Source organism: Hippocampus guttulatus, chromosome 9, assembly GCF_054856545.1.
Source record: "Hippocampus guttulatus isolate MCC_2025c chromosome 9, RoL_Hgut_1.0, whole genome shotgun sequence".
Lineage (NCBI taxonomy): Eukaryota > Metazoa > Chordata > Actinopteri > Syngnathiformes > Syngnathidae > Hippocampus > Hippocampus guttulatus.
Window position 1 is genome coordinate 17,812,556 of NC_141269.1, and position 23,602 is coordinate 17,836,157.

Consider the following 23,602-nt stretch of genomic DNA (forward strand, 5'->3'; position numbering starts at 1 on the left):
TTTTGTTCAATGAAACACTTTATTCCCCCCCGCCCCCCCAATCTTGCTGCTGTCGACTGCAAAATTTCCCCAGTGTGGGACAAATAAAGGTTATCTTATCTTATCTTATCTTATCTTATCTATTTCAGTGTGAATAATCCTGGTTGAAAGCACATTTATATTTGACATGTATTTGCATTTAAGTTGTGTCTGGCTTGAAGTTGACGCTTTATCACCTACCTTTACTGATTATTCTTGTGGTATTTATTTGTTGAGGCAGATTTCACATTATGCATTTTCATGTATGTAGACTCAAATAATTGCAAATGTATACATGCATGATTAACATAAGGAAGCAAAAATCTGAAAATAGAAAACAACAGCAGAGCATTGAAATGTACCTCCATAACATTTAGTATCCTTTGTGAATTAAGCTGCGGATATGAACCATAGTTCAGTCTTTAGAGGAAGGCTTCATTAATTTTAAATACATGTTTGAGAGTAATCAATTAGTTCAGCTTGGAAAAACGCATAAGAGCTGACAAATACATTAAACTTCAATACAGTATTGATATATTTCACATTTTCAACACATGGGGAGGTGCATGATGGGTCCAATGAGACATCCATCCATCCATTTTCCGAGCCGCTTTATCCTCACAAGGGTCACAGGGGTTGCTGGAGCCTATCCCAGGCGTCTTTGGGCAGTAGGCGGGGTACACCCTCAATTGGTTGCCAGCCAATCGCAGGGCACACATAGACGAACAACCATTCACGCTAGCAATTATACCAAGGGACAATTTAGAGTGTTCCATTAATCTGCTATGCATGTTTTTGGAATGTGGGAGGAAAGCGAAGTATCTGAAAAAAACCACGCAGCCATGGTGAGAATATGCCAACTTCACACAGGCAGGCCGGAGCTGGAATCGAACCCCACATGTCTGCTCTGTGAGGCAGACATGCTAAGCAGTCGCCCACTGTGCCGCCTCCCAACGAGACATAATGTGTATAATTTACTGCTGGACAGGAGACAAATATTGGATGAGGAGGAAACTCACCGCAAAAAACAAAACAAAACAATGCTATAATGCATAGCAAAAACTTCGACCAGAAACAGTAAGCAAGTTACACACTCGCATGTCATTCCACAAAAGGTGTACTTGGGCAAGTTTTGTCAAGACATTATCTGTATAAGAACAGGCAGGCACGCATGTGTTTGCGCTGAACACTTCCGGGACAAAAAGATATACAATATTTACAGTTGGAGAGGAGACACGCTTCAAAGGTAACTTTAAAAACAAATGCCATGCTGAATATTTTTAACATGCACGAAGTGGGAGAAGAGCTCGATTGCTGGAGGGAGAATCTGTTTTCTACCCTATGCAATCTCTGGCGAACGCAGGTGTTGTGGGCGTTATGTCTTGCAAATTAAGCCACTGAGACACTAGACCAGCGGCTCTTAACCTGGGTTCGGTGAATTGGTCTCAGGGGCTCGACGGAGCCTCTGCCATGGAGGTTAAGGCACACCCAACTCAACATGTCAATTAGTTATGACACACCCGCTTGGCCAGCACTGGCTGGTTCATTTTGTGCACAATTTAAAAAAAAAAAACGTATGTCTTGAAATTGTATTTACTGGTAGTTTTTTACTGTTTTTAATTCAATGTATTTTTTATGTCTTGAAATTGTTTTAAAAAATCATATTTTTATTTTTCACCAATGAAGGTTTCGGGGAATGTACATATGACCTGGTTGGGTTCGGTACCTTTAACAAGGTTAAGACCACTGCACTAGACCAAAAGCATCCCTCTAATGTTCATGCAGGTAATGTAGGAGGACATTAATTACTGCATTCTCCATGAGTGTGTAGTATGTAAATCACATGGCATTTCTTTTTACTGTTGTGAATAGTGTCCATATATGAAGGTTACATTCTTCTTAAGGTCCCCTTTTAAGATCCCCTTTTTTTGTTCAATGTTTTCCAAACTCAAATTCAATCATTCAAATATCACCGGGAATCTATTAGACATTAAGGGCAATATTCTCCTGAGGGCCCACGAGTTTTTTTTGCCTGAAATGCGAATTTTAAAGGTCCGCCAATTCTCCCGTTCAAACTTGTGTAATGTAATTATTTGTGCGCAACCACCAAACGTGTTGACTCATTGTATTCTGAGAGTATTCCTAGTTGCCAGATGGTGGAGTTTTTCGGAGAAAAGTGAATTTTATAGAAATGCATTTGTAAAATATTTTGATCATTCAAGGGGAAGTCAACCCAAAAAATGTTCTTTACAATATAATGGTTTATGCTATTATTAATATGATATTATTATATCTAGTCTAAAATCTATATTCTGATTGATAATGTGTTTTTGGAATATGAATTAAGATGTAAAATCCACCAATTTTATCCCATTCGGGGGGGGGGGGGCATGCATTTTTCCACTTGCCAATCACGGCTCAGTTTCAGAAAACAGGTAAGCTTTGATTGGTCATTACTTGAACCCTGAGAAACTGTGATGTCATTTTCAGTCAATCACATTTTCAGTCAATCTTAAGTGGCAAAATGTTCGCTCCAGATGGATAAAAACAGGTGTATTTTGCTACTTAATTAATATTACACAGACACAATATTAATGTTTAGACTAGTGGGGCTGCATACAATATCATAAAGATATTTTTGGAGTTGACTTCACCAATAAATGTGACATTAACTTGCATAGCAGATCTGGAAGTGACTGTATATTAATCATTCCCAATTACGTGTCTGCCAGTCATCTAACAGGCTACTTTAGAGGATCATGTGTTTTTGCATGATGTATTTAATAAATCGAGCAAAAACTAATTTGATCAAAATAATGTGCTCATGAATAAACACATGTTTGGAGCTGTTGCAATAGTAGAGAAGAGAGTAAAGCAGCCACAGGTGGTGCCCAGCAATGTGTCATGCCACACGCCGGGCTCGTGATACCCAACCGATTGTCAAATACAAACAAATGATTCAAAATCCAACCCATCATCATTACATTATTATTATTACATCAAACTCCAAGTCAGTAACTGCACTGTCACGGACGCAGGTGATTATGATGTTTGACTTTTGCAGAATGTTAGACTTACTCCACACTCTGGTGTGTGCAACAGGACATCTGCTTAAGTCTTTGGGAAAATGCGGTCCAGGCAAGATATAGTATAAACAGGGAACAACGTCATTTCTAGTTGCTCCACCCTGACTGTGTACTGTCCATGAAGGTACCAAAGTGACACGCTTAAGTCGATGGGATGAGCTGTGCAGCCAAAAGTGTTGCAGCCGCGTGCCTTTTCTGTCTTCCGCACATGGGAGAACATGCCCCAAAGGATCTACATTTCACAAACCCAATATCTCTGTGAACTACATTTTTCATCATTCCATTCAGCGTTTCCTGAACTACGATACCAAAACTCTCCGCAGTCCTGGTTGCCATTGTAACTGTTTGGTTGTCCATCGGCCCAATACCTGCAATGTTGAGAGAAACAAAAAATACATGTAAATATTTAAACAGAGAGAGAAACACACACAGAGAGACGGAGAGAGATAGACAGATCGCGCGAGAGACAGAGAGACAGACAGATAGAGACAGAGAGTGTGTATGGGCGGCCCGGTGGTCGACTGGTTAGCGCATTGGCCTCAAGTGCAGAGGTGCAGGGTTCAATGACAGCTCTGGACTTCCTGTGTGGAGTTTGGCATGTTCTCCGCATCCCTGCATGTGTTTTCTCCGGGTACTCCGGTGTCCTCCCACATTCCAAACACTTGCATGGCAGGTTGATTGGGCACTCCAAATCAACCCTAGGTGTGATTGTGAGCACGAATGGTTGTTCGTCTCTGTGTGCCCTGCGATTGGCTGGTCATGGACTAGCCCGATGACAGCTGGGATACGCTTGTGAGAATAAGCGGATCAGAGAAAAAATACATACTGTGTATATATATATATATATATATATATATATACACTGTGAAACCTACATGGGCGAAAATACCCTCTAATGTGAAAAAAGCTTCATGCATTAACATCATTCCCACTCTCCTGCCCCCCATACAACCAAAAAACGTCCTGTTGCGTTATACAAAATCTTTTTCTCTGCTCGAAGAGATTCACTACAACGAAGCCTAATCCAACAGCAACCTCAACTGCTTCATTCGGAAACGGCAACAGCAACCACCACACTGGTTTACACAGCTCCGAGTTTCCTGAACGAAACACACTCACAGCTGCTCTGCCATTGGCTTACCGAGCATCATCCTGGCCTCCGATTGGCCACGCGGGACCTCACTATCTATGTGTGTCGATACTGTAGCTAGATCCGTTGAAGATTGAGCAGCTCATCGGATGCATTCCACTCTGAGTAAATTGCTTGTGGCTCGACAAACAGTCAAATAAACAAACGTTTCCTGGAATGCTTTACTTGTTTTCATGCTAAAAACCTTACGCTAACTGGAGCGCTAATTAGAGAGACGGCGAGTTCCATCCCGCTAACTATGGCCATCTAGGACTACGAAGCATCCCGTGGCTGGCTTTAAAAGTTCATTGCATGACATCAGCTGAGCAACGCTGTCTTCGGTAGCGATCGAGCGGAGGTCGAGTTAGAGACAGTAAGATGGTGGAAAGAAAAGCCACCAGGTCCAGGAAGTATTTGTTATTGTTAGATTCAGACGCAGCATGAACGTTGCATTGCTAAAATGGCTACAAAACGGACCTTTGGATGTCAAGCAGCTAAGACAAGAAGCGCTCTGACGCTGGGAAGAGAGGGTAAAAGTGATCAAAATGAAAGACGGAGGAAGAAAATAAAATACATTATCCAAGAAATTGATGTAAGTGAAAGTGAATGCTGATCATACATTTCGCAATTTCTTTCCCTTTTTTTCCTTCTACACTGACTATATGAAAGTGTCAAATAAGTGTGTGCTCATACTTATGCGCTATTGGAATAAAAATAAAGAGTACACATACGTTTGTGTGTGTGTTTACATCTTAGATCAAATTTGCTACAGTGAAAAAACCCCTGTTGTGAAAAATTTCTTGCTGCAAACATGATTTCGTTGTAGAGTAGTTTCACTATATAAATATATATATATATATATATATACAGTATATATGTGATACTGTTCAGAAACTGCCATTTTCTCTATTTTTATTTTTGAACTTAGAAGGTTAAGTTGTTCAGAATTGTTACGCCACAATCAAAAAGGAAAAAAAATGTAATCAACCATTTTTGTCCCGAATTCAATTGGGGTTTAGGGAATGCAATACAAAAACCATACGACACAACTCCCAGCAGTCCAGCGAGGTGCTTCGTATTTCTATGAATGTGTGTGTTGTGTGTGCTTGGTGGGTCTGCTGACCAGAACCGGCGGCTTGTTTGTGGTGTTGAATCACATAGTGGAACAACATGGGAGGAGGGGCAAAGTATGCCTGCTCAGTGCTGAGACAGAAGCGATGAGTCTGGCAATCGGGCTATCCCCTGTTTGACAAGAGCGAAACTGAAACTGCTCTATCAATCTCAAATCGCGAATATTTTACTAATACTGCGACTGACTCGGTAATATCGACATTTGGATGGATCCGCGCATTCCTGTGAACCTGTGAACCAAGTATTTCAGAAATTACATCCCTCGACACACGGGTCCGAGCCTCGGCACCATTTGTCCAATTGCTAACCTTGGGTTGTAGACCATCGACACCACCAATAAGCCTTGATCATTGTGTTTGACAAGCAAAATGAAATTTTTTTTTAAACTTACTCTAGGGTCAGTGCGGTCCCATCCACCCACTTCCATTGACCCTCTACTCCCTCGTCGGTCAATCCAATCCAGACCTCTTTGTTACTTGAAAACAAGCCATTAATAAATACCTAGAAAAAGAAAGGCAAATTATATAAACAAATATAATTTGTTTATACATCATATAGCACTGTCCAACAAAAGGCCTGCCAATTCTTTGTGAAATGATGGAAACCAAATCAAATCTGACACATGGTGGAGGGTGAGTCTTTGGTTTCCAGGTTATAGAACATCCTGCGTTTTCATCTGACAAATGCAACCTGTTGTGAGTGCTTTGCTATTAGCTCTTATTTTGAAATGGTTGTAGTTTTGTTTCCTGTGCTGGTCTTTGTCTTTGTTTTCAGAGCTGACCGTGCTCAGGTGTACTGAGCTCCTCGCACAGCTGTTCCCCAATACTTATTACACCCAGTATTGAGGTTCCCGGCAGACTTCCACCTCACTCAATGTCACATCTCATGTACGGAGTGTATACATGCACCTTATGGCTAACCAGTATCCTCCAGTCTTTTCATCATTCTGAGTTTTCTTTTTTTCCCCCAATCCTTTGTTGTACATCATATCAAGTGTGTACTCTGGATTTTCTTTTAATAACGTTGTATTTTTGAGAGCTTATTCCTTGCGCTTTACGTTTGCACTCATTTCCTCTTTGGTCTTTTTACAGCCTCAAATGTCTAGATCTCAGCCGTTGCCACGCCCAGTCTTACTTTGTTTCTTTATTTCGTAAAGTTTATTTGTTACTTTTCACTCTACTCTCATCACTCAACCCCTGTCTTAATTTCTAAAAAATGACCTCTTCAGACAAGTGTGTGTCTGAGCTGTATGTCTGAATCACAGTTATATTGGCACTGAGATTTTATGGATTTAATTTTCATTTTAGCGCACATATTGTCTTTTTATGTAAAAAGGTTTTGGGCATTTTATTTTTCTTCTTCTCCCAACTATGCAGTGTATTGTGACCCTTGTTGCTTGCTTGCTGTACTTTTTTTCCAAACACTTTTCACACAAGTTTCCAGTAAAACACAACTGTTTAACCATGCGATTCACTGAGAAAGAAAGAAAAGTGTTCGAGAGTAGAGAATGAACCCACCATTTCTGCTTTGCTGTTTATGATGACCAGGTCGGCTCCCTTTCCTTGACAGTAGTTTCTGCTCAGGTACCATGTCTTCTTGGAAGTAGAAATAAAGTAGCAGCTGTTCTCAAACTTCTTCCAGCCGCTTTGGCACACCTTGTCTGTCATAGAATATTTAGATTGATAGAAAAAAATATGACAAGTAATGGAAATATTGTAAACATTGCCTATAACTTACCAGTAATTACTGTGTAAACAATGAATCCAGAGATTTATCAAACAATGAGAAAGTGACCAGTAGTGTGGTCATTACACGACAAGGACAGTTTTGCAAATGACGCAGATGTTTTTTGACGTTTTGGAATCAGCAAAGTTTTAAAAATTAAATCCGATCAAACCGCATTCAAACGGGTTTATTTGGGGTTACCATTAAGTAGAATGGGTTTAAAATATCGTATCAAAATCGGCTTCATCATATCGAATTGTATCATTCAAAAAAGTGATGTATCGTTGGACTTTATATCGACACGTATCGTGAACAAACTCGATTCCATACACATACAAACGTACCTTCATATAAGTGTATTAAAATGTACACATACCTTCTCATTCATACACATTCGTGTGTGTACGTAGCATCACACCACTGACAATTTATTGTCCATCACTCCATTAGGCAGTGTGTAGAAACCATCCTATGCGTTTTTAACAATCTTTTAAACTCCACTTACTTTAAATACTGTTGTTGGGTACCCCAGGGGTCCATAGACTGCGAGTGGCTAGGAGGAAAATATGTGCGCCTCCAAAAAGCACAGTCTATGAAAAGCGTTATGTCTGATAAACGTGATCGATCGGCTGCCTGCATTTGACAGCCACTGCCACTGTAAATGTCCTTCTTTATTTCCTTTCTCAAAGGAATAACATGAAACCTAACATGGTTAAGAGTGTTATCTGAAAAATGGCAATACTTAGTGGTGCCATATGGCATTTTGATAACAAAATGGATGAGAAAACAAGTCCAAAATGAACAGTGGCATGCTGCACCACATCATTGTGATCACAGGCCTGCCCAAAACTGGTTAAGTGTGGGTCATTTTAAACCTTTTTCCAGGAATTAGCATTGATATTTGCACTTTTTTTGTTTGTACACACTGCCTAATCGAATGATGGACAATGTTTTTCTTTTTTTTTGGGTGGCGTGTTGCTTTTATCATGGACTGTACACGCAACACATTTTCAGCATTTTTCCACCCCCATTTCATTTCTCTTTCTGTGAATGCATATTTTCAAAAACAAATATTTTCCCAGGGTGTGCACCATATCTATATATCCATACTCTTTACATGCAATGTATCCGCACACGTATTAATACACATATGTCCTTTTCACAATGTCTGAAAAGGGATAGAAAGTGCAAAGGTTTCCTTTTCCTTCATAAAAGTCGCTCGATACGATAAGCATGTTTCAACGTTACCTTTTATCGTTGCGTTCAATCTTGTGACGGTTGCACGCAGCTGGTCAACCTCGGCACTCATGTTGCTGATTTCCACCCTCTGCAGGTCTCTCTCTGCCGTCACATTTTTCAAGCGGCTTTCAAGAAACTTTTTCTCTTCAACTGTGGAATTGTAGGAGGCCATCAATTCGTCCGTAGCTTTGGCCAGTGTGGTGTAAATGGCCTGCAGAGTTTCTTTTTCCAACGTTAGGTTTTGGTGACTGCTCGCAATGGTGTCTCTCTCATTGGAGGAGGAGGTGTATCGCTCCTGTAGATGCTCAATATCCTTGATCAGAACGTTATAACTCATTTGCAGCTTCTCTTTTGACCTTGTGACATTGTTGAATTTGTTCTGCAAATTGTCTCTCTCTTTAATCACAGAATCGTAGTTGGCCTGTAAGACATTTTTGCTCTGGCCCATCGATTCGTATTTTGTTTGGAGTAAGTCTTTGGCAGTCGACAAGGCATCATTATTAGTCTGCAACTGCTCCTGACTGCTCTTCAGCTGGTCAAGATCTTTTTTTAGAGCAGCATTACTGGCTTGCAATTTGCCTTGACTGTCTTTCAGTTGGTTTGCCTCCGATTTCAGTAAGTTGTTGTTAGTTTGGATTTGATTTGTCCTTTTAGATATGAAGTTGTAACTTTGTTGTAAATGCTCATGGCTGACTTCTAGATTCTTCTTCTCGTTTTGTACGGTTTTGAGTTGGGACTGTAGTTTGTCTTTCTCCCCTCCAACAACTTCCAACTTCCTCTGATTGTCTTTGCCCACTTTCCAGTCTGCCACGGAAAACAGAAGACGTATCAAAGTTAAGCAGTCTTACACTGTTGGCGAACTTTTCACATCTGTTGCATGTTTAACAATAAGGTAGACTCACAGTGGACAGATTGACCGATGACCCCAGTCACTAGGGCCACACACATCAACCCAAGGATAAGCGTGGCAGCCCTAAAAGGGCTGTTTCTCAATGCATAAACTGGTGGAGAAAAAGCACATGACACTGGATTTGTTATGTGACATTTATAATTTGTCCATAGAGTCAGGTATTAATGCAGGGGTGTCAAACTCATTTTTGTCAGGGGCCAGATTTCAGTTACTTTCCCTGGGAGGGCCGTTATGACTGAAACCATATAAAGAGGTAATGAATAACGGTTTATTCACCTATTGTTTAAGTTACTGTAATGAGGGTTATTTGACATTTTGCATGCGATTTTAGGAATCATCATGAAAGTTGACATCTTTGATTTGCTTTCGCAGGCCATAGAAAATGATGTGGCGGGCCAAATCTGGCCCCCAGGCCTTTAGTTTGACATCAGTGTATTCACGCCTCTGATGGGCTAAAACATTGCGACCACTTGCACATTACAATTGTATCAATGAGAAATATCTATATAATTGTGTGTGCGTGAGTGTGTGTGTGGGTGTGTATACATACATATATACATACATATTGTTTTGGATAAGTACGTCACTTAGCATTAGAGGTAAGATCTTAAGCTCGAGCCGGACCCGCATTTCGGGTCGGGTCGGGCCGAAAATGTCAATCATTGCTTCGGGCCGGGCTTCTCTCTCGCTGACTTTTTTAAAATAAATATATGTTTTTAAAAAGTATGCGAAAACGATGTGTGAATACTAAACTAAGCAATACTTGTTTTAAAATAAATAATTTGGATGGATCAGAGAAGGCGCTGTAATGTAATTGCTATTTAACCACTAAACAGGAGCCGCAGACTCAGACATTTTAAGACTTAAAGTGCTGCGCTACATTCTTAAGGACGTACTGCTGCTGTGGTTTATGGCCCAATTTTCAACCCCTCAAAATGACGGATGGCCTTAAAATTTTCCTGTCAACTCTTTAAAAAATCCGTCACTGATGGAAAATTGTCGGTTAATGTACCCTCTGCAGAAACAGAAATATAAACGATATAAATGTTAACATAGTCTTGTTTAACTTAGATTTTGTTACAAAAGACAGGCTTTGTTATCAGAAATCACACCTCTTCCTCCCAAGTCCTCACAAATAAAATATGAAATTTCAGGTTTGCTTCGGACTCGGGCCTGCAAATCAAGTCAATTGGTCGGGCTCGGGCCGGGTCGGGTCAGGCTGGATTTTTTTGGCCCGATCTTACCTCTACTTAGCATGGCTGCTACAGCCGTGTCTCTGCTTCCTTGTGACAGTATACATAGACCCCATTTGGATACATTATTCATGTGACACATCACAAGAAGTACACTAACTGGCCCATGTGACTAAATTGCTGCATTGAATGTGAATGTGAATGTGGGATGGCTTTAACCGAGTAACGGCTGCATGGTAATCCTGATTTAAAAAATAAAAAATAAATACGGAGAGAACTAATGTGAATTTGAGGACACATTGATCATCAACACTTGGAACGTGTTGTCTTGTATTATTTTGTCATTTTATGTTAACTTTTCTTTTGATGGCACCGCGGGCACCCGCAGCGGCTCCTCTTGTTGTATGTTGTCTTGAGAGGGAAGACATTTCATCTGTGCTGTATGTTGCACAAGCAGCACATTTGACAATAAAGTTGTACTTGATTCTTGATACGTCTCGCGTTGCTTCATAATTGATTGAGCGATAGGTGCCCCACCCCATCTTGCCACTGAGTGGCGCGAAAGAAACTCACAGGGCTAGATCAGAGTTTTAGTTCTTGTTTCATGGCTGTTGCCATACCTGCATTGCATTTTAGAATTTTCCACTGTTCCTGATTTGACTTGAAGTTTTGGACTTTGCTGTTAGAAGGCAGTGTTCTATAGGGGTGTTCACACGGCAAGATTTGGTCCGGTGCTATGCCGGGGTTGCCCCAGTAGAGCGTTCACACGTGCAAATTAGCTCCGGCGTAGCCCCGGAAAAAGGCTTACACCGGACCAAATTTGATCCACCTCAGGGAGGTGGTTTAAAAATTTGCTCCGGAGCAAATGCTCGTTTGCGAAGCAGCACCGATGTAAATTTGCACGTGTGAACGCAACTGGGGTAAATTTGCTCCAGAGCAAATGCTTGTGAAGCGTACGTACGACGAAAATGTGTTGCTTTCGTGCTCTGTCGGACTTCCGTCATGTGTTTGTTTAATAACGACACAAGACTTGGCTGGTAGCATCTTTCCTTTTGTAGGAGACTGGACTGTCTCGGAGTTGTTAGTGTAGTTTGTTCCTTTGTTGTGTGTTCACAACCCCCCGCCCCCATATAATTTATTTTGTGATTTCCTCTCTTGATTTTCTGTTTGGCGCATGATGTGTTTGCTTTTCTAAGTGTCATTGAAGTCATCGTTGATTTACGTTTTCGGGGGCGGTCACTCTCGAGCAGAAGACACGGAGACCGAGAAGGAGAAGGACGTGCCTGTCCAGTAGTCGCTTGAGTAGTGAATACGTTTTAAAAAGAACCAACACGACAGCTCATTTGTTTTATGTCGTTTTGCTCCGCTGCAGAAACTGCCGTGTGAACGCAAGTGGGGCTGCACCGACGCTGTGCCGGTGCAGACACGCTCAGCGGCTTTATACGTGTGAACGCTCCACACAATTTGCTGCGGTGCAAAATGTATCGCAACAAAATACATCGGTGCAGCGCCGGAGCAAATGTGTGCCGTGTGAACACCCCTAATGTCTAATGGGTTCAGAGTTGGAAAATCCAGGTTCAGCAATCCAGCAATAATAGCGCATACAAATGTGAAAATTGGCTGGACGGAGACACAAGTGCACCGTAATGTATGATTTGAAGGTTTCATTCTCGCAAAAACCTGTGGTCAATACAGACTTGTCACAAAAAGTTTGGGATACTGTATTCTGTTATTCTGCTTTCGGACATTATTGCAGGATGAACCTAAAATATATATCAACCTTTATTCGGAATTTCAAAAATCAATTTTCTGCTTTACTTGCAATTGGTATTTTAAAACTGTCCTGTGGAGATTAATTTATTTGTTTGTATAAAAATCCATTATCAAAAGCAACAATATAAAGAAAGTATGAAAAATGTTCTCCTGAAAACTGCTGTCACTGCAATCAAAATTTGTCTCCGTTGGCTTTATCTTTACAATACATGATAACAACCCTAAAAAGGTGAACCAGAGGGCGGGAGTTTTAAGGTGAGGAAAACCTTATTTCACAACTCATATATGGAAAAAAAAAAATCTTAAATGTACATAATACGTAAAATTTGATGAGCATTTTATTTATCAAGCGTAGCAATGACCTAGAATTCTGTTACCTGAATATTTAAGCTTGCTGCCATTCATGATCAGGTGCTTGTAGCCGCCATTCCCATCATCGATGTCCATTGCTGTCTCCGTAGACGTTTGGTACTTCACAGTCATTTTTGCCTCTGCTTCCTCCTTATTGTTGAAGTAAATAGTTGATCCAGGTCCAAGTTTTTGCTGTATGAATATATATGATGACTGTTTTAAAGTGCTATATAAATACAGTTGAGTTGAGATATAAGCATTAGCATTTGATCTTTAGCACTTTCAATTGCATGTAAGATATAAAATAAGAAGACTTACCACCCCTTGGAGTGTTTATAGAAATTCTCTAAAGTAGATTTGGCCACACTAAGTGAAATTAGAGCAGTTTGTCAAATCGTTCCTTAGCAGTGTTGTCAATACGAATCATAACCACACTTCATCCGCTGATCTATCCTGTGTCTGTGAGAAATAAACCAGTTTCATGCAGAAGAAATAGATGCAACTGCACAACAACTCGGGCACTGTTTCACAATATGAAACAATATCAGGAAGAAGAGGTTCAACAAACCACAGAGATGCTGAACGTGCAGCTTTTATCGCATCATACTTAGAGGAAAAAAAAAATCAGTCCGTTGGTTAACTTTTTGCAATCTGTGTTACAATATTTCTGAGATTGCTGGTTGGATGGACATCAATTTCAACATGTATATCCTGATATTATGCAAAATTCCAAGAATTAAAAAAAAAATCTAGATTGAATTCTACAAAGTAGGTATACCTAGCAAAAATGCATATTTCAAAAAAAATATATATGAATCCCTTTTCAAAAGCCATGATTTTGCGATGACACCAAGATAAATCATTTAAACATTTTCAATATCTTTGATGTCATCTGTAACCTGGACACTTTAGCTGTACAAAACTTAATGCCTGCAATGAGTCCCAAACTCTGACATTGGTTGTACAGGGACTGAACATATCATATTCGGGGATTCGGTACCCCATACTCCCGAAGCAATCTCCACAGAACTCCCCGAAGGAGATGGTCAAATGCCTTTTCCAAGTCCACAAAACACCTCATTAGTTACCTGACACACTGGCAAAAATGTCAAATTACAGCTTCTCCTGGTTCATGGTGACCAGTGATTTCAGTCTACAATTTGTCGGTGCGGTTTTCTTTAATAAATATTTTTGTCGTATATGGAATCCTAAGACATTCTACGGTTCTGTGTGAGCCTAACACAAAATTTGAGAATGCAGGAAACATGACCTCTCTAAAATGAAGTGAAACTTTTAAAATAGCTGCGACACCTCCTCTCTTATTTCTTGCCCTGTTTCCAAATGTGCAGTTGTAGCTGGAAGGAGATGCATCAAGTAAAGGTGATGGTGCTCAGCCATATCTCTGTTTAAAATAAATATTGTTATCAAAATGAAGTCATTGATTTGGTGTACTGTATCTTACCTGCTTTCCCCCATGATCCGAATCAGAATTATTATTTTTTATTATTGTGACAGGCATACTCCTTGCAGTGCTTCAATAAATACTCAGAAGCTGCTCTCTCAACACTTGGGGCCGCGGGGCATTAGGACCGTTAAATTGGTGTTAAAGAGCTCCATAGCACTGGAACAAATCTCTTTGGCACACTTCCTCCATTAATCCATCCCATGTTTGTGAATGTGAGAAATAAACCAGTTTCTGATAGAAAAAACATTTGCACAACAGCAACTTAGTCACTGTTTCACATTATGAAACACTGGCAGGAAGAAGCGGGTTTACAAACCAGAGATGCTGAATATGCAGTTGGACAAAAAAAAAGTGTGAATCACTTGGTCAGCTTTTTCCAACTTGTATTTTTCACACAAAGAACGGAGTGCAGGGCATAATGGTGTTATGCGGGGCATTTGGTACGACTATTATATGTATTTTATTCATCTGTTTGGAACATCATCATGTGCACTTCCAATTTTTTTAACATGAACAGTTGGGGAAATTATTTTTTTATCCACTGCTGAATATGTAAGTTTGCTGATTTATAGAGAAAATAAAAACCCTTGAAAATGAATTCGGAGACTTGTTTGTAAATGCGTTATCCAGCGCTGCCTTGAGATAAGAGTGATCTCACTTATGGGTATTTTCGAGATACAAGCCATCCTTCGGCCGATATTTTTGCTTTGACTTGCAAGCGCAAACTTGAGGTATAAGTGGATGGTGGCAGCAAACTCAACTCACTTCACCATTCGAAGTATTGATACAAATGCTAATGATCTGAAGGCCAATCTCAAAGCATCTTGGGCTGCAATAACACCCGAACAATGCCAAATGCTGATCACGTCCTTGCCATGTCACCTTAGTGCTGTCATGAACGCAAAAGGAGGCCCAACATGTACTGTGGTCATATTTCCTCAAGACACATTTTCAGAAGAACATTTCTGTGTTTAAGATCCTCTCATGTTGGTCACATGAAATTTTGTGAAACACTGGATTTTTTTTGTATGTTTCTGCCATAATCATCAAAAGTGAAACAAATAAAGGCTTGCAATATTTCATCTTGTCTGTCGTAAAATCATATAACAAACAAATTTCCCTTTTTGAAACAAATTATTGAAATAAAAGGACTTACCCTTGATATTAATTTTTTTGGGCATATGTATGTATATGTGTGTGTATATACAGGTTTTTTTAAGACATGAGGAAAAGGTGGAAAAACCTTTGTGACCATGCACGAAGGAGAGGAGGGGATTAAAAGGAAAGAACAGCAGTTCAGAGCCTGAATTTTTTTAGGTACGTACAACATACTGCGTGAGAGGAAAAGGGGCCAGCAAAGGGAGGAAGCGATAATGTTGATGGAGTTGGTAAGGAACATGATGTGGCGGAACTTTTTTTTTGCTGAGCTTGGCTCCTGACCTCCATGAACTGATGGATGGACTTTTACAAAGTTGAGAGAATCTAAAATATGTTGTGCACTTTGCAAAGACAAATTGAAAAATCATATTTTGGTGGTGTATCATCTCGGAGCAAAATACCCTCTTCATATTAAGTTATCACCCTACTCACTTAGTTAGCTTGGGGGCTTGCAGGTCAACGTTGCTGGGGAGCAAAACTAAATCTACAAAGTAGAAATGAGAAGTTTTTAAGGATTGTTTTCTATGAGAAGAATATACGAAAGTGCCTGTAAAGCAAGCTAGATAGCTATTAGAACATTCCATCAATCCATCTCTAAGAATCAAAATATACTTTGTACGCACTGATTTATTTTTGTTGTTGTTGTTGTTAATTCAAGTAAAACAGAGATAAAGTGAGTGAGAGAGGGTGTGAGAGAAAGAGAAGTGCATTTTCTGACAGCGTAAGAGTGCCCTGCCGCAAAGTATGCCACAAGCCGATGCTGCAAAAATGCCCCATTGCTGCCGGACTCATATGCCTCCATGTTCATCACCCTGAAATGATAGCTTACATCTACAATGGACAGGAGGACGATGGAGTAAGTGCCCCTTGTAGTTGAAAAAAAAGGATTTTGCTCGTGCCTGGATGACAAAGTATTTGCCATCCAAGGCTCCCAAACAAAAGGGGAAGTTTCATCGCTTCCTGAAACCCTGAGCGATTTCCTTCCAATCAACACTCCTCCATCAGGCTATTTCAAATCACTCCACAAACCGCTGGGACAAAGCCTGCTGAGATAGGCATGCGGCAGTGGCATTGTTATGCCTATTTTAGTGGGTCTGCGGGCCGCCCGTGCCCTAAACATTCTTGAGCACCTTCGCGAATGATTTGGTTCAAAACTGCATTTTTACATTCTCATTTGCATTACCAAATAATATCTGGGCGGCACAGTGGGAAACTGGTTAGCACGTCCACCTCACAGTGCACAGGTTCAGTGTTCCATACTGGCACCGGCCTTCCTGTTTCCGTGTTCTCCCCGTGACTGAGTGGGTTTTCTCCGGGTACTCCGGTTTCCTCCCACATTGCAAAAACATGCATGGCAGTGTAATGGAATGGTCTCTAGGTATGATTGTGAGTGCGAGTGGTCGTTGGTCTATAGGGGTGTTCACACGGCACACATTTGCTCCGGCGCTGCCCCGATGTATTTTGTTGCGATATATTTTGCACCGCAGCAAATTGTGTGGAGCGTTCACACGTACAAAGCCACTGAGCGTGTCAGCACTGGCACAGCGTCGGTGCAGCTCCACTTGCGTTCACACGGCAGTTTCTGCAGCGGAGCAAAACGACAGAAAACAAATGAGCTGTCGTGTTGGTTCTTTTTAAAACGTATACACAACTCAAGCGACTACTGGACAGGCACGTCCTTCTCCTTCTCGGTCTCCGTGCCTTCTGCTCGAGAGTGACCGCCCCCGGTGAACACACAACAAAGGAAGAAACTACACAAACAACTCCGAGACAGTCCAGTCTCCTACAAAAGGAAAGATGTTACCAGCCAAGTCTTGTGTCGTTATTAAACAAACACATGACGGAAGTCCGACAGAGCACGAAAGCAACGCATTCTTGCCGTACGTAAACTCTTCACAAGCATTTGCTCTGGAGCAAATTTAACCCAGTTGCGTTCACACGTGCAAATTTACATTGGTGCTGCTTCGCAAAGGAGCATTTGCTCCGGAGCAAATTTTTAAACCACTTCCCTGAGGTGGATCAAATTTGGTCCGGTGTAAGCTGTTTTCCGGGGCTACGCCGGAGCTAATTTGCACGTGTGAACGCTCTACTGGGGCAGCCCCGGCGTAGCACCGGACCAAATCTTGCCGTGTGAACACCCCTTATGTGCGTCCTGGCAACCAGTTCAGGGTGTACTGCCTGAAGGCAGCTGACCCTTGTGAAGATAAGCAAATTAGAAAATGCATAGATGTGTGTGTGTGTGTGTGTGTGTGTGTGTGTGTGTGTGTGTGTGTGTGTGTGTGTGTGTGTGTGTGTGTGTGTGGATTCAATTCTACTACCATGTTCAATGTGCAAACTTTTCCAACTCAGCACACTCTCCACACACACCTAAACATTTCAAAAAGTCTCTTTCCTATGCTTAGTTCCTCCCCTCAGACATCAACTGGTCCAATTAGATCTTTATTTACGATACATGTATTTTAACACAGAAGCATTTTAACCCCATTTAGTTCTTACAATAAATTCATAGAAAAATGTTTCCACTTTGTTCACGGAAAAGTCATGGGGAAAAAAAACATTTCAGTCACCTCACCGCTGAAGCACATGTTAAAGAGCCTTGTTTATGTGGCTCGTAAGCTTATGTCCCTGTAGATGGTGTATCATGTTCACCTGCAGCGTCTCGTCACTAGTGTGAGCGTGTGTATGTGTGCTAATGTATGTTTCAAACCACAGTAATGTTCCCCAGCCCTTAGTGATAGAGCCGCTCACTCCATTACAGGTGTAAAATGATGATGAAATTACAAATCATCTTGGTATCATTTTTTTTTTCTTCAAAATCAGAAAAACCTGGCATTAGAACAGGGTTGTGTAACTTTTCGGATCCATTGTGTTCAATTGTAATTCAAACATTTTGTATTATGGGGATATCCTGCAATCTAAGAATGTTTCTTTGCTTGTTGCCATGCTTTGAATGAAGACGCCACATATGAGCACTGAACATTAACAGTTTCTCTGTTAGCTCAAGACTTCGGGGCTCAGCCGCATCATCCATATCCATCAGTGGTACAATGGAAAGGAGCCAATGCATGATCATTTATACACTGTGATGACAGAGTGTGTGTGTGTGTGTGTTTGTGTGTGTGTGTGTGTGTGTGTGTGTGTGTGTGTGTGTGTGTGTGTGTGTGTGTGTGTGTGTGTGTGTGTGTGTGGCAGTGAGGGAAGGGGGTATGGGTGAGGGGAGCAGGAAAGATGGTATATAGAGTGACTCAGATGGGAAAACTCCATAAAAGTCTGGCGAGATAAAATAATAATCCACATTGGCACAGCCTGCACACGCCTGTGACATGAGGGTGGGATACGTTGGATTCTATATTTAGCCGTGATGACGCGGGTTAGCCGTGATGCATGGAAAAAGATCCAGGAAAAAAATGTGAGAATGGAGAAAGGGCGACTTTGCTTCAACACGAGCAGCAAACAAGATGGAAAGAAACGGAAATTCAAGACTTCAATGAATATTACGTGCATGTACAAAAGAAAATGTTGCAGAAAGTAGCAGTTACACCCAAGAGTCAATTAGTAATGAAACCTAGCCTTATACAGAAAGTCCTAAAATTCTTGCCTTTTCTTTGACTTGACTTGCTGTTTTGTTTCATTTTTATATTTGAGTTTGAAATGACCTTGTTTGCTTGTTTATTTATTTTTTTACGAAAGTATAATTCATAATTAAGAATTAAGAATTTTTGTGATTGGCTGTCTTGTTGTTTGTTTTAACATTTTTTATGATTTTTGCTTGTAATTACCTCTTTTGTTTTTGTTTTATCTGTTATTTGCTGTTGTGTTTTATTTTGTTTTTGGTGTTTGTCATTACCTTTTTTGTTAGTTTTGTCATTTTTGATTTGCTGTTGTGTTTCGTTTTTTGTGATTCTTCACTTCAGGGCCACCGTACCAGACCCTGTATGTATTCTCTTCCAATCCAGTTTACAGTGTCAATGAAATAAAATACTTACACTTGTGTCATGCAAACTAACAATGCAATAATATTTTCAGGATCAATTCCAGTGAGTTGGAAATGTTGATACTATATAGTATTGTAGCTCTGTATGTAAAGTGTCCGGTGGTCGACAGGTTAGCGCGTCGGCCTCACTGTGCAGAGTTCGATTCCAGCTCTGGCCTTCCTGTGTGGAGTTTGCATGTTCTCCCCGTGCATGCATGGGTTTTCTCCTGGTACTCCGGTTTCCTCCCACATTCCAAAAACATCCATGGCAGGCTGATTGAACACTCTAAATTGTCCCCAGGTGCGAGTGTGAGCGTGGATGGTTGTTCGTCTCCGTCTGCCCTGCGATTGGCTGGCAACCAGTTGAGGGTGGCCCCCGGTCAATTTGTGCCAAAGAAATTGGATCATTCAGTTTTGACCCAACTTTTAGGGTCAAGTGAATATAACATCCATCTATCCTTCCATCACAGCAGATGCTGCACCGATCTGCCTGTCAATCTCCCGTTCCCTCTTGCCCTCACTCGTGAACAAGACCCCAGGATACTGAAACTCCCCCACTTGGGGGAAGATCCAATTCCCAACCAGGACAGAACACTCCACTCTTTTCTGACTGAGGACCATTGCTTTTCATCCACTTCACACTTGGCTGCGAACCGCCTAAGTGAGAGTTGGAGATCGCGGCCTGGAGAAGCCAACAGCACCACATCATCTGCAAAAAGCAGCGATGCAATACTGAGGCCAACAAACTGGACCACCTCAAAGCCTCGGCTGGCCTACAAATTCTGTCCATGAAGATTATGAACAGAATCGGTGATAAAGGGCAGCCTTGGTGGAGTCCAACTGTCACAGGAAATGACTCAGATTTCCTGACGGCAATGTGGTAAAAACTCTGACACCGGTCGTACAGGGAACAAACAGCCAATATCAGGGAGTTTGGTACCCCATACTCCCATAGCAACCCCCACAGAACTCCCTGAGGGACACGGTCAAATGCCTTCTCCAAGTCCACAAAATACATGAAGACTGGTTGGGCGAACTCCCATGCACCCTCCGGGACTTTGCCAAGGCGTGTAGAGCTGGTCCGCTGTTCATGTCAGTAAGTTCTAATTAAAAAATTTTTTTAAAAAAAGACAGACTTTCCACATCATTATTACCTTCGGTTGTGCAAATATGCACACATAGTCCGAAAGTATTCCAGCAAAGAGTATGTGACTCAGGCGTCAAAACAAAGTGCTGCATGTGTAACCATGAATTTGTATAGAATGAGCTGCCAGCTAAGCCAAAACTGCTGCCTGCGTCACGTGACTCCTTAAATCCACATGTACCACATGTAGAGGGTTATGACAATGGCCATTTTCAATTAGCATCAGAAATGTCCCAAAACTTATAGTAAGGTTTAAAATGGGACTGAAACTAAGGCTGTGTTCATACACTTCGTGCACTGAGTTCTATCGAGTTTAAACACACAAGTGCTGTTTCACTCGCAGCATGTTTTCTTTTCCATAGAATGTATTTTAATTGTGTTTACATCATACAGCCGCATACTATATGTTTGTGAAGGTGTGTTTCTCGTTAAAAATATTCAGATAGTCATTGACATACCCAACGATTGGTCGTGAGGCGTCTGGCACGCTTCACAACCTCAACGAGGAAAGTCTGGCATGTCAGAATTTTTGTACGTCTCGCCGCATAGTGTGACATGGCCTACGTCGTCCTTTGATCGGTTCTTCTGCAGACTGGATGAGACGCACACAATCACAATGTGGTGTCCAGTCTTTAAAAAGTGACTTGAACAAAAAGGGAAATGCTGGAAACCATTTGTAGCCTTTCAACTCATGCTCTGTTTGCTAACCGCAAAGCTAGTAGCTGATGAGCAAACGTGGCGTCATTGAACAGATTCGGTTCCTGAAGTTCTTTTTGGAGAAGTAGAAAGTCCATAGCGGCCCGGTAATCCAGTGGTTAGCACGTCGACTTCACAGTGCAGAGGTACCGGGTTCAATTCCAGCTCCGGCCTCCCTGTGTGGAGTTTGCATGTTCTCCCCGGGCCTGCGTGGGTTTTCTCCGGGTACTCCGGTTTCCTCCCACATTCCAAAAACATGCGATGCAGGCTGATTGAACTCTCTAAAATTGTCCCTAGGTGTGAATGTGAGCGTGGATGGTTGTTTGTCTCTGTGTGCCCTGCGATTGTCTGGCAACCGATTTAGGGTGTCCCCTGCCTACTGCTCGAATACAGCTGGGATAGGCTCCAGCACCCCCTGCGACCCTAGTGAGGATCAAGCGGTTCGGAAAATGGATGAATGGATGGAGAAAGTCCATATCGCCCTCTCCCCACCATCCAGGAACGGATCCATTCTCTCTTTTCTTTTCTTTTTGCCTTTTGTGAACATAGAAATAAATGCACATGTACGTAATGCTTCTGTCGACATGACAGGTAGAGAAACCTTCAGAATAATGCAACTTAGGCCTAGCAGACAAGTACCGGTAGTTAAATTCCAAGTACTGGTGTCACAGCATTAAAACCTGCATGCAGTGCATTTTTTGTGCATAGTTTTCAACATAGTCCATCTCTCCATTCGTATCCGTTATCTCGCCATTCGTCATCACAGAAACCTTGTGCAACTGTGCGCTGAGTAGCTGATATTAAATGACGTCCGGCCAAACCCACACAAATGAACTATAGGATGCGTAACAGGAATCTGTTTTACCAGGACCAGTCGGAATGTGAAGGATGAGCTGTCTGGTGCACGTGTTACATCCTTCAGTAGGAATTACAAGCTTCCAATGATACTGGGGAGAATTTCCAAGTTGGCTCTGATATCCTTTTATAGTTGAATATCAGGAACTCGAAAGAACTCTGTTCATCTGCATTTCCAAAAACTGCTGGAAATGCAGTAAATTGATAGCTCTAACAACATTGTTTAAAACTATTCCATCATGAATCAATGTTTCGTGTCAGATTAACAGGCAGCCACGGCAGCCTTATTACCACTTAAAAGGACTGCGAAGCGGCAAGATAAAAACAATTTCTTAGTGAATAATTGTGTGTAGTCAATATTCATCACAGCAGCGTAGTTCTTATTCTTATATCTAAGAAAATGTTATACTTGATTCCAACCAAACAATAGTGACTCCTGACACCTCTGACTGATTTGTGAATGTTACCCAAACACATGTGGGCTTCCTACAAACTGTACCGTATTTTCCACACTAAAAGGCACACTGGATTATGAGGCGCACCTTCAATGAATAGCCTATTTTGTATTTTTTTTTCATACATTGGGCGCACTGCGTTATAAGACGCAATCTACAATGCATCCACTAGATGGAGCTACGCTCAACGAAATGCCAACAGAACACTACACTACACCCTGATTTATATAGCGACGATCAGATATCAGTAAAACTTATTTAATAAAGCAGCGACACAGTTCACTGAACCAACAGCAAGTTATTACATTGACTCGTGAACTTTGAACTCTCTTGCCGCTGCTCTATTTCTGCGTTCAACTGTGAAAATGATCGCCTTCAGTTTGAACTCTGCGTTGTCAGCATGTCTTAAGCAAGGAGCCATTTTGGGGTTGAAATATTACCATAATCATCATACACAAGGCACATCAGATTTTAAGGCATGCTGTGAGCTTTTAGGAAAAGGCTATTAGGTGCGCCTTTCAGTGCATTATTTTTTTGTCAAATATCAAAACTGTATTCGAACTTACAGTATCTTTATGTCTTTTTTATGTATTTTGTATACTTAGCAAAATGCTAAAACCTATTATATGTATCATATGTGCTCACTGTGCCTGAGAAATGCATGAATAGCAATCGAATTGGAGTGCAGTTATTCATCTTAACACTTCCTTTTCTCTGTTGTGTTCAGTGGGTTTGCTGAGGCTGGACAACTGACAACTGCTTGGAGGAGTTACACAACAGGTTTTTTTTTTGGTTGTTTTTGTGTGTGTGTGTGTGTGTGTATGTGTGTGTAGGTGTGTAGGTGCGTGCGTGCACATGTGAGTCGTTGACTGAACATGAGTCAAGACACAAAAGATCCGCCCACTCAACGACATCAGGTTAAAACAAGTACGAATTTATTCTAATTGTGCATCTTTTAATGAAGTTTTCCTTCCACTGTAAAAATGACAAAGAAGCCGCTGACAACTACAAATAGGCACGCTTGTATTTCTTTCTCATTCAACAAGAAAACAAAAGGTGACAGTTCACAATGGTTCATTTCATGATATTGTCCCGATCTCTGACAACTGATGCCGCTTGCCTTCCAGTGAAACTCCTTCACGATGATGTTAACATTGAATATTATCGACATGTGGCATCACCCTCGGCTTGCCTGTTTTTGCTAACTTGCTTGGTGAGAGTGTGTGTGCACACCCACTCTTCAACTCCTACTCGATGTCAACCTTGACACCTTTCCTTTGCTTTCCATCTCACTTTTGCTT

At 41.3% G+C, this 23,602-nt stretch overlaps 1 protein-coding gene across 1 annotated transcript; it reads right to left on the minus strand.

The window, feature by feature from the left end:
* Positions 1-529: 529 nt before the first annotated feature.
* On the minus strand, positions 530-13,086 carry LOC147200641 (uncharacterized). Its single transcript, XM_086120335.1, has 7 exons — positions 12,874-13,086; positions 12,582-12,747; positions 9,231-9,329; positions 8,338-9,132; positions 6,882-7,024; positions 5,756-5,865; positions 530-3,472 (listed from the first exon to the last, which is right to left on the minus strand). Exons 2-7 carry the CDS (start codon positions 12,685-12,687, stop codon positions 3,337-3,339), a joined length of 1,389 nt encoding a protein of 462 aa, XP_085976461.1. The 5' UTR covers positions 12,688-12,747; positions 12,874-13,086; the 3' UTR covers positions 530-3,336.
* Between the last annotated feature and the right edge of the window lie 10,516 nt (positions 13,087-23,602).

Bases quoted from the DNA above. Each gene is read 5' to 3' on its own strand.
- LOC147200641 (XM_086120335.1), bottom strand. From the start codon at position 12,687: ATGACTGTGAAGTACCAAACGTCTACGGAGACAGCAATGGACATCGAT. The intron at 9,330-12,581 runs GTAACAGAATTC...TTTCTCCACCAG, and splicing joins CAGCAAGCTTAAATATTCAG to TTTATGCATTGAGAAACAGC. The intron at 5,866-6,881 runs GTGGGTTCATTC...TTCTTTTTCTAG, and splicing joins TAAACAGCAAAGCAGAAATG to GTATTTATTAATGGCTTGTT.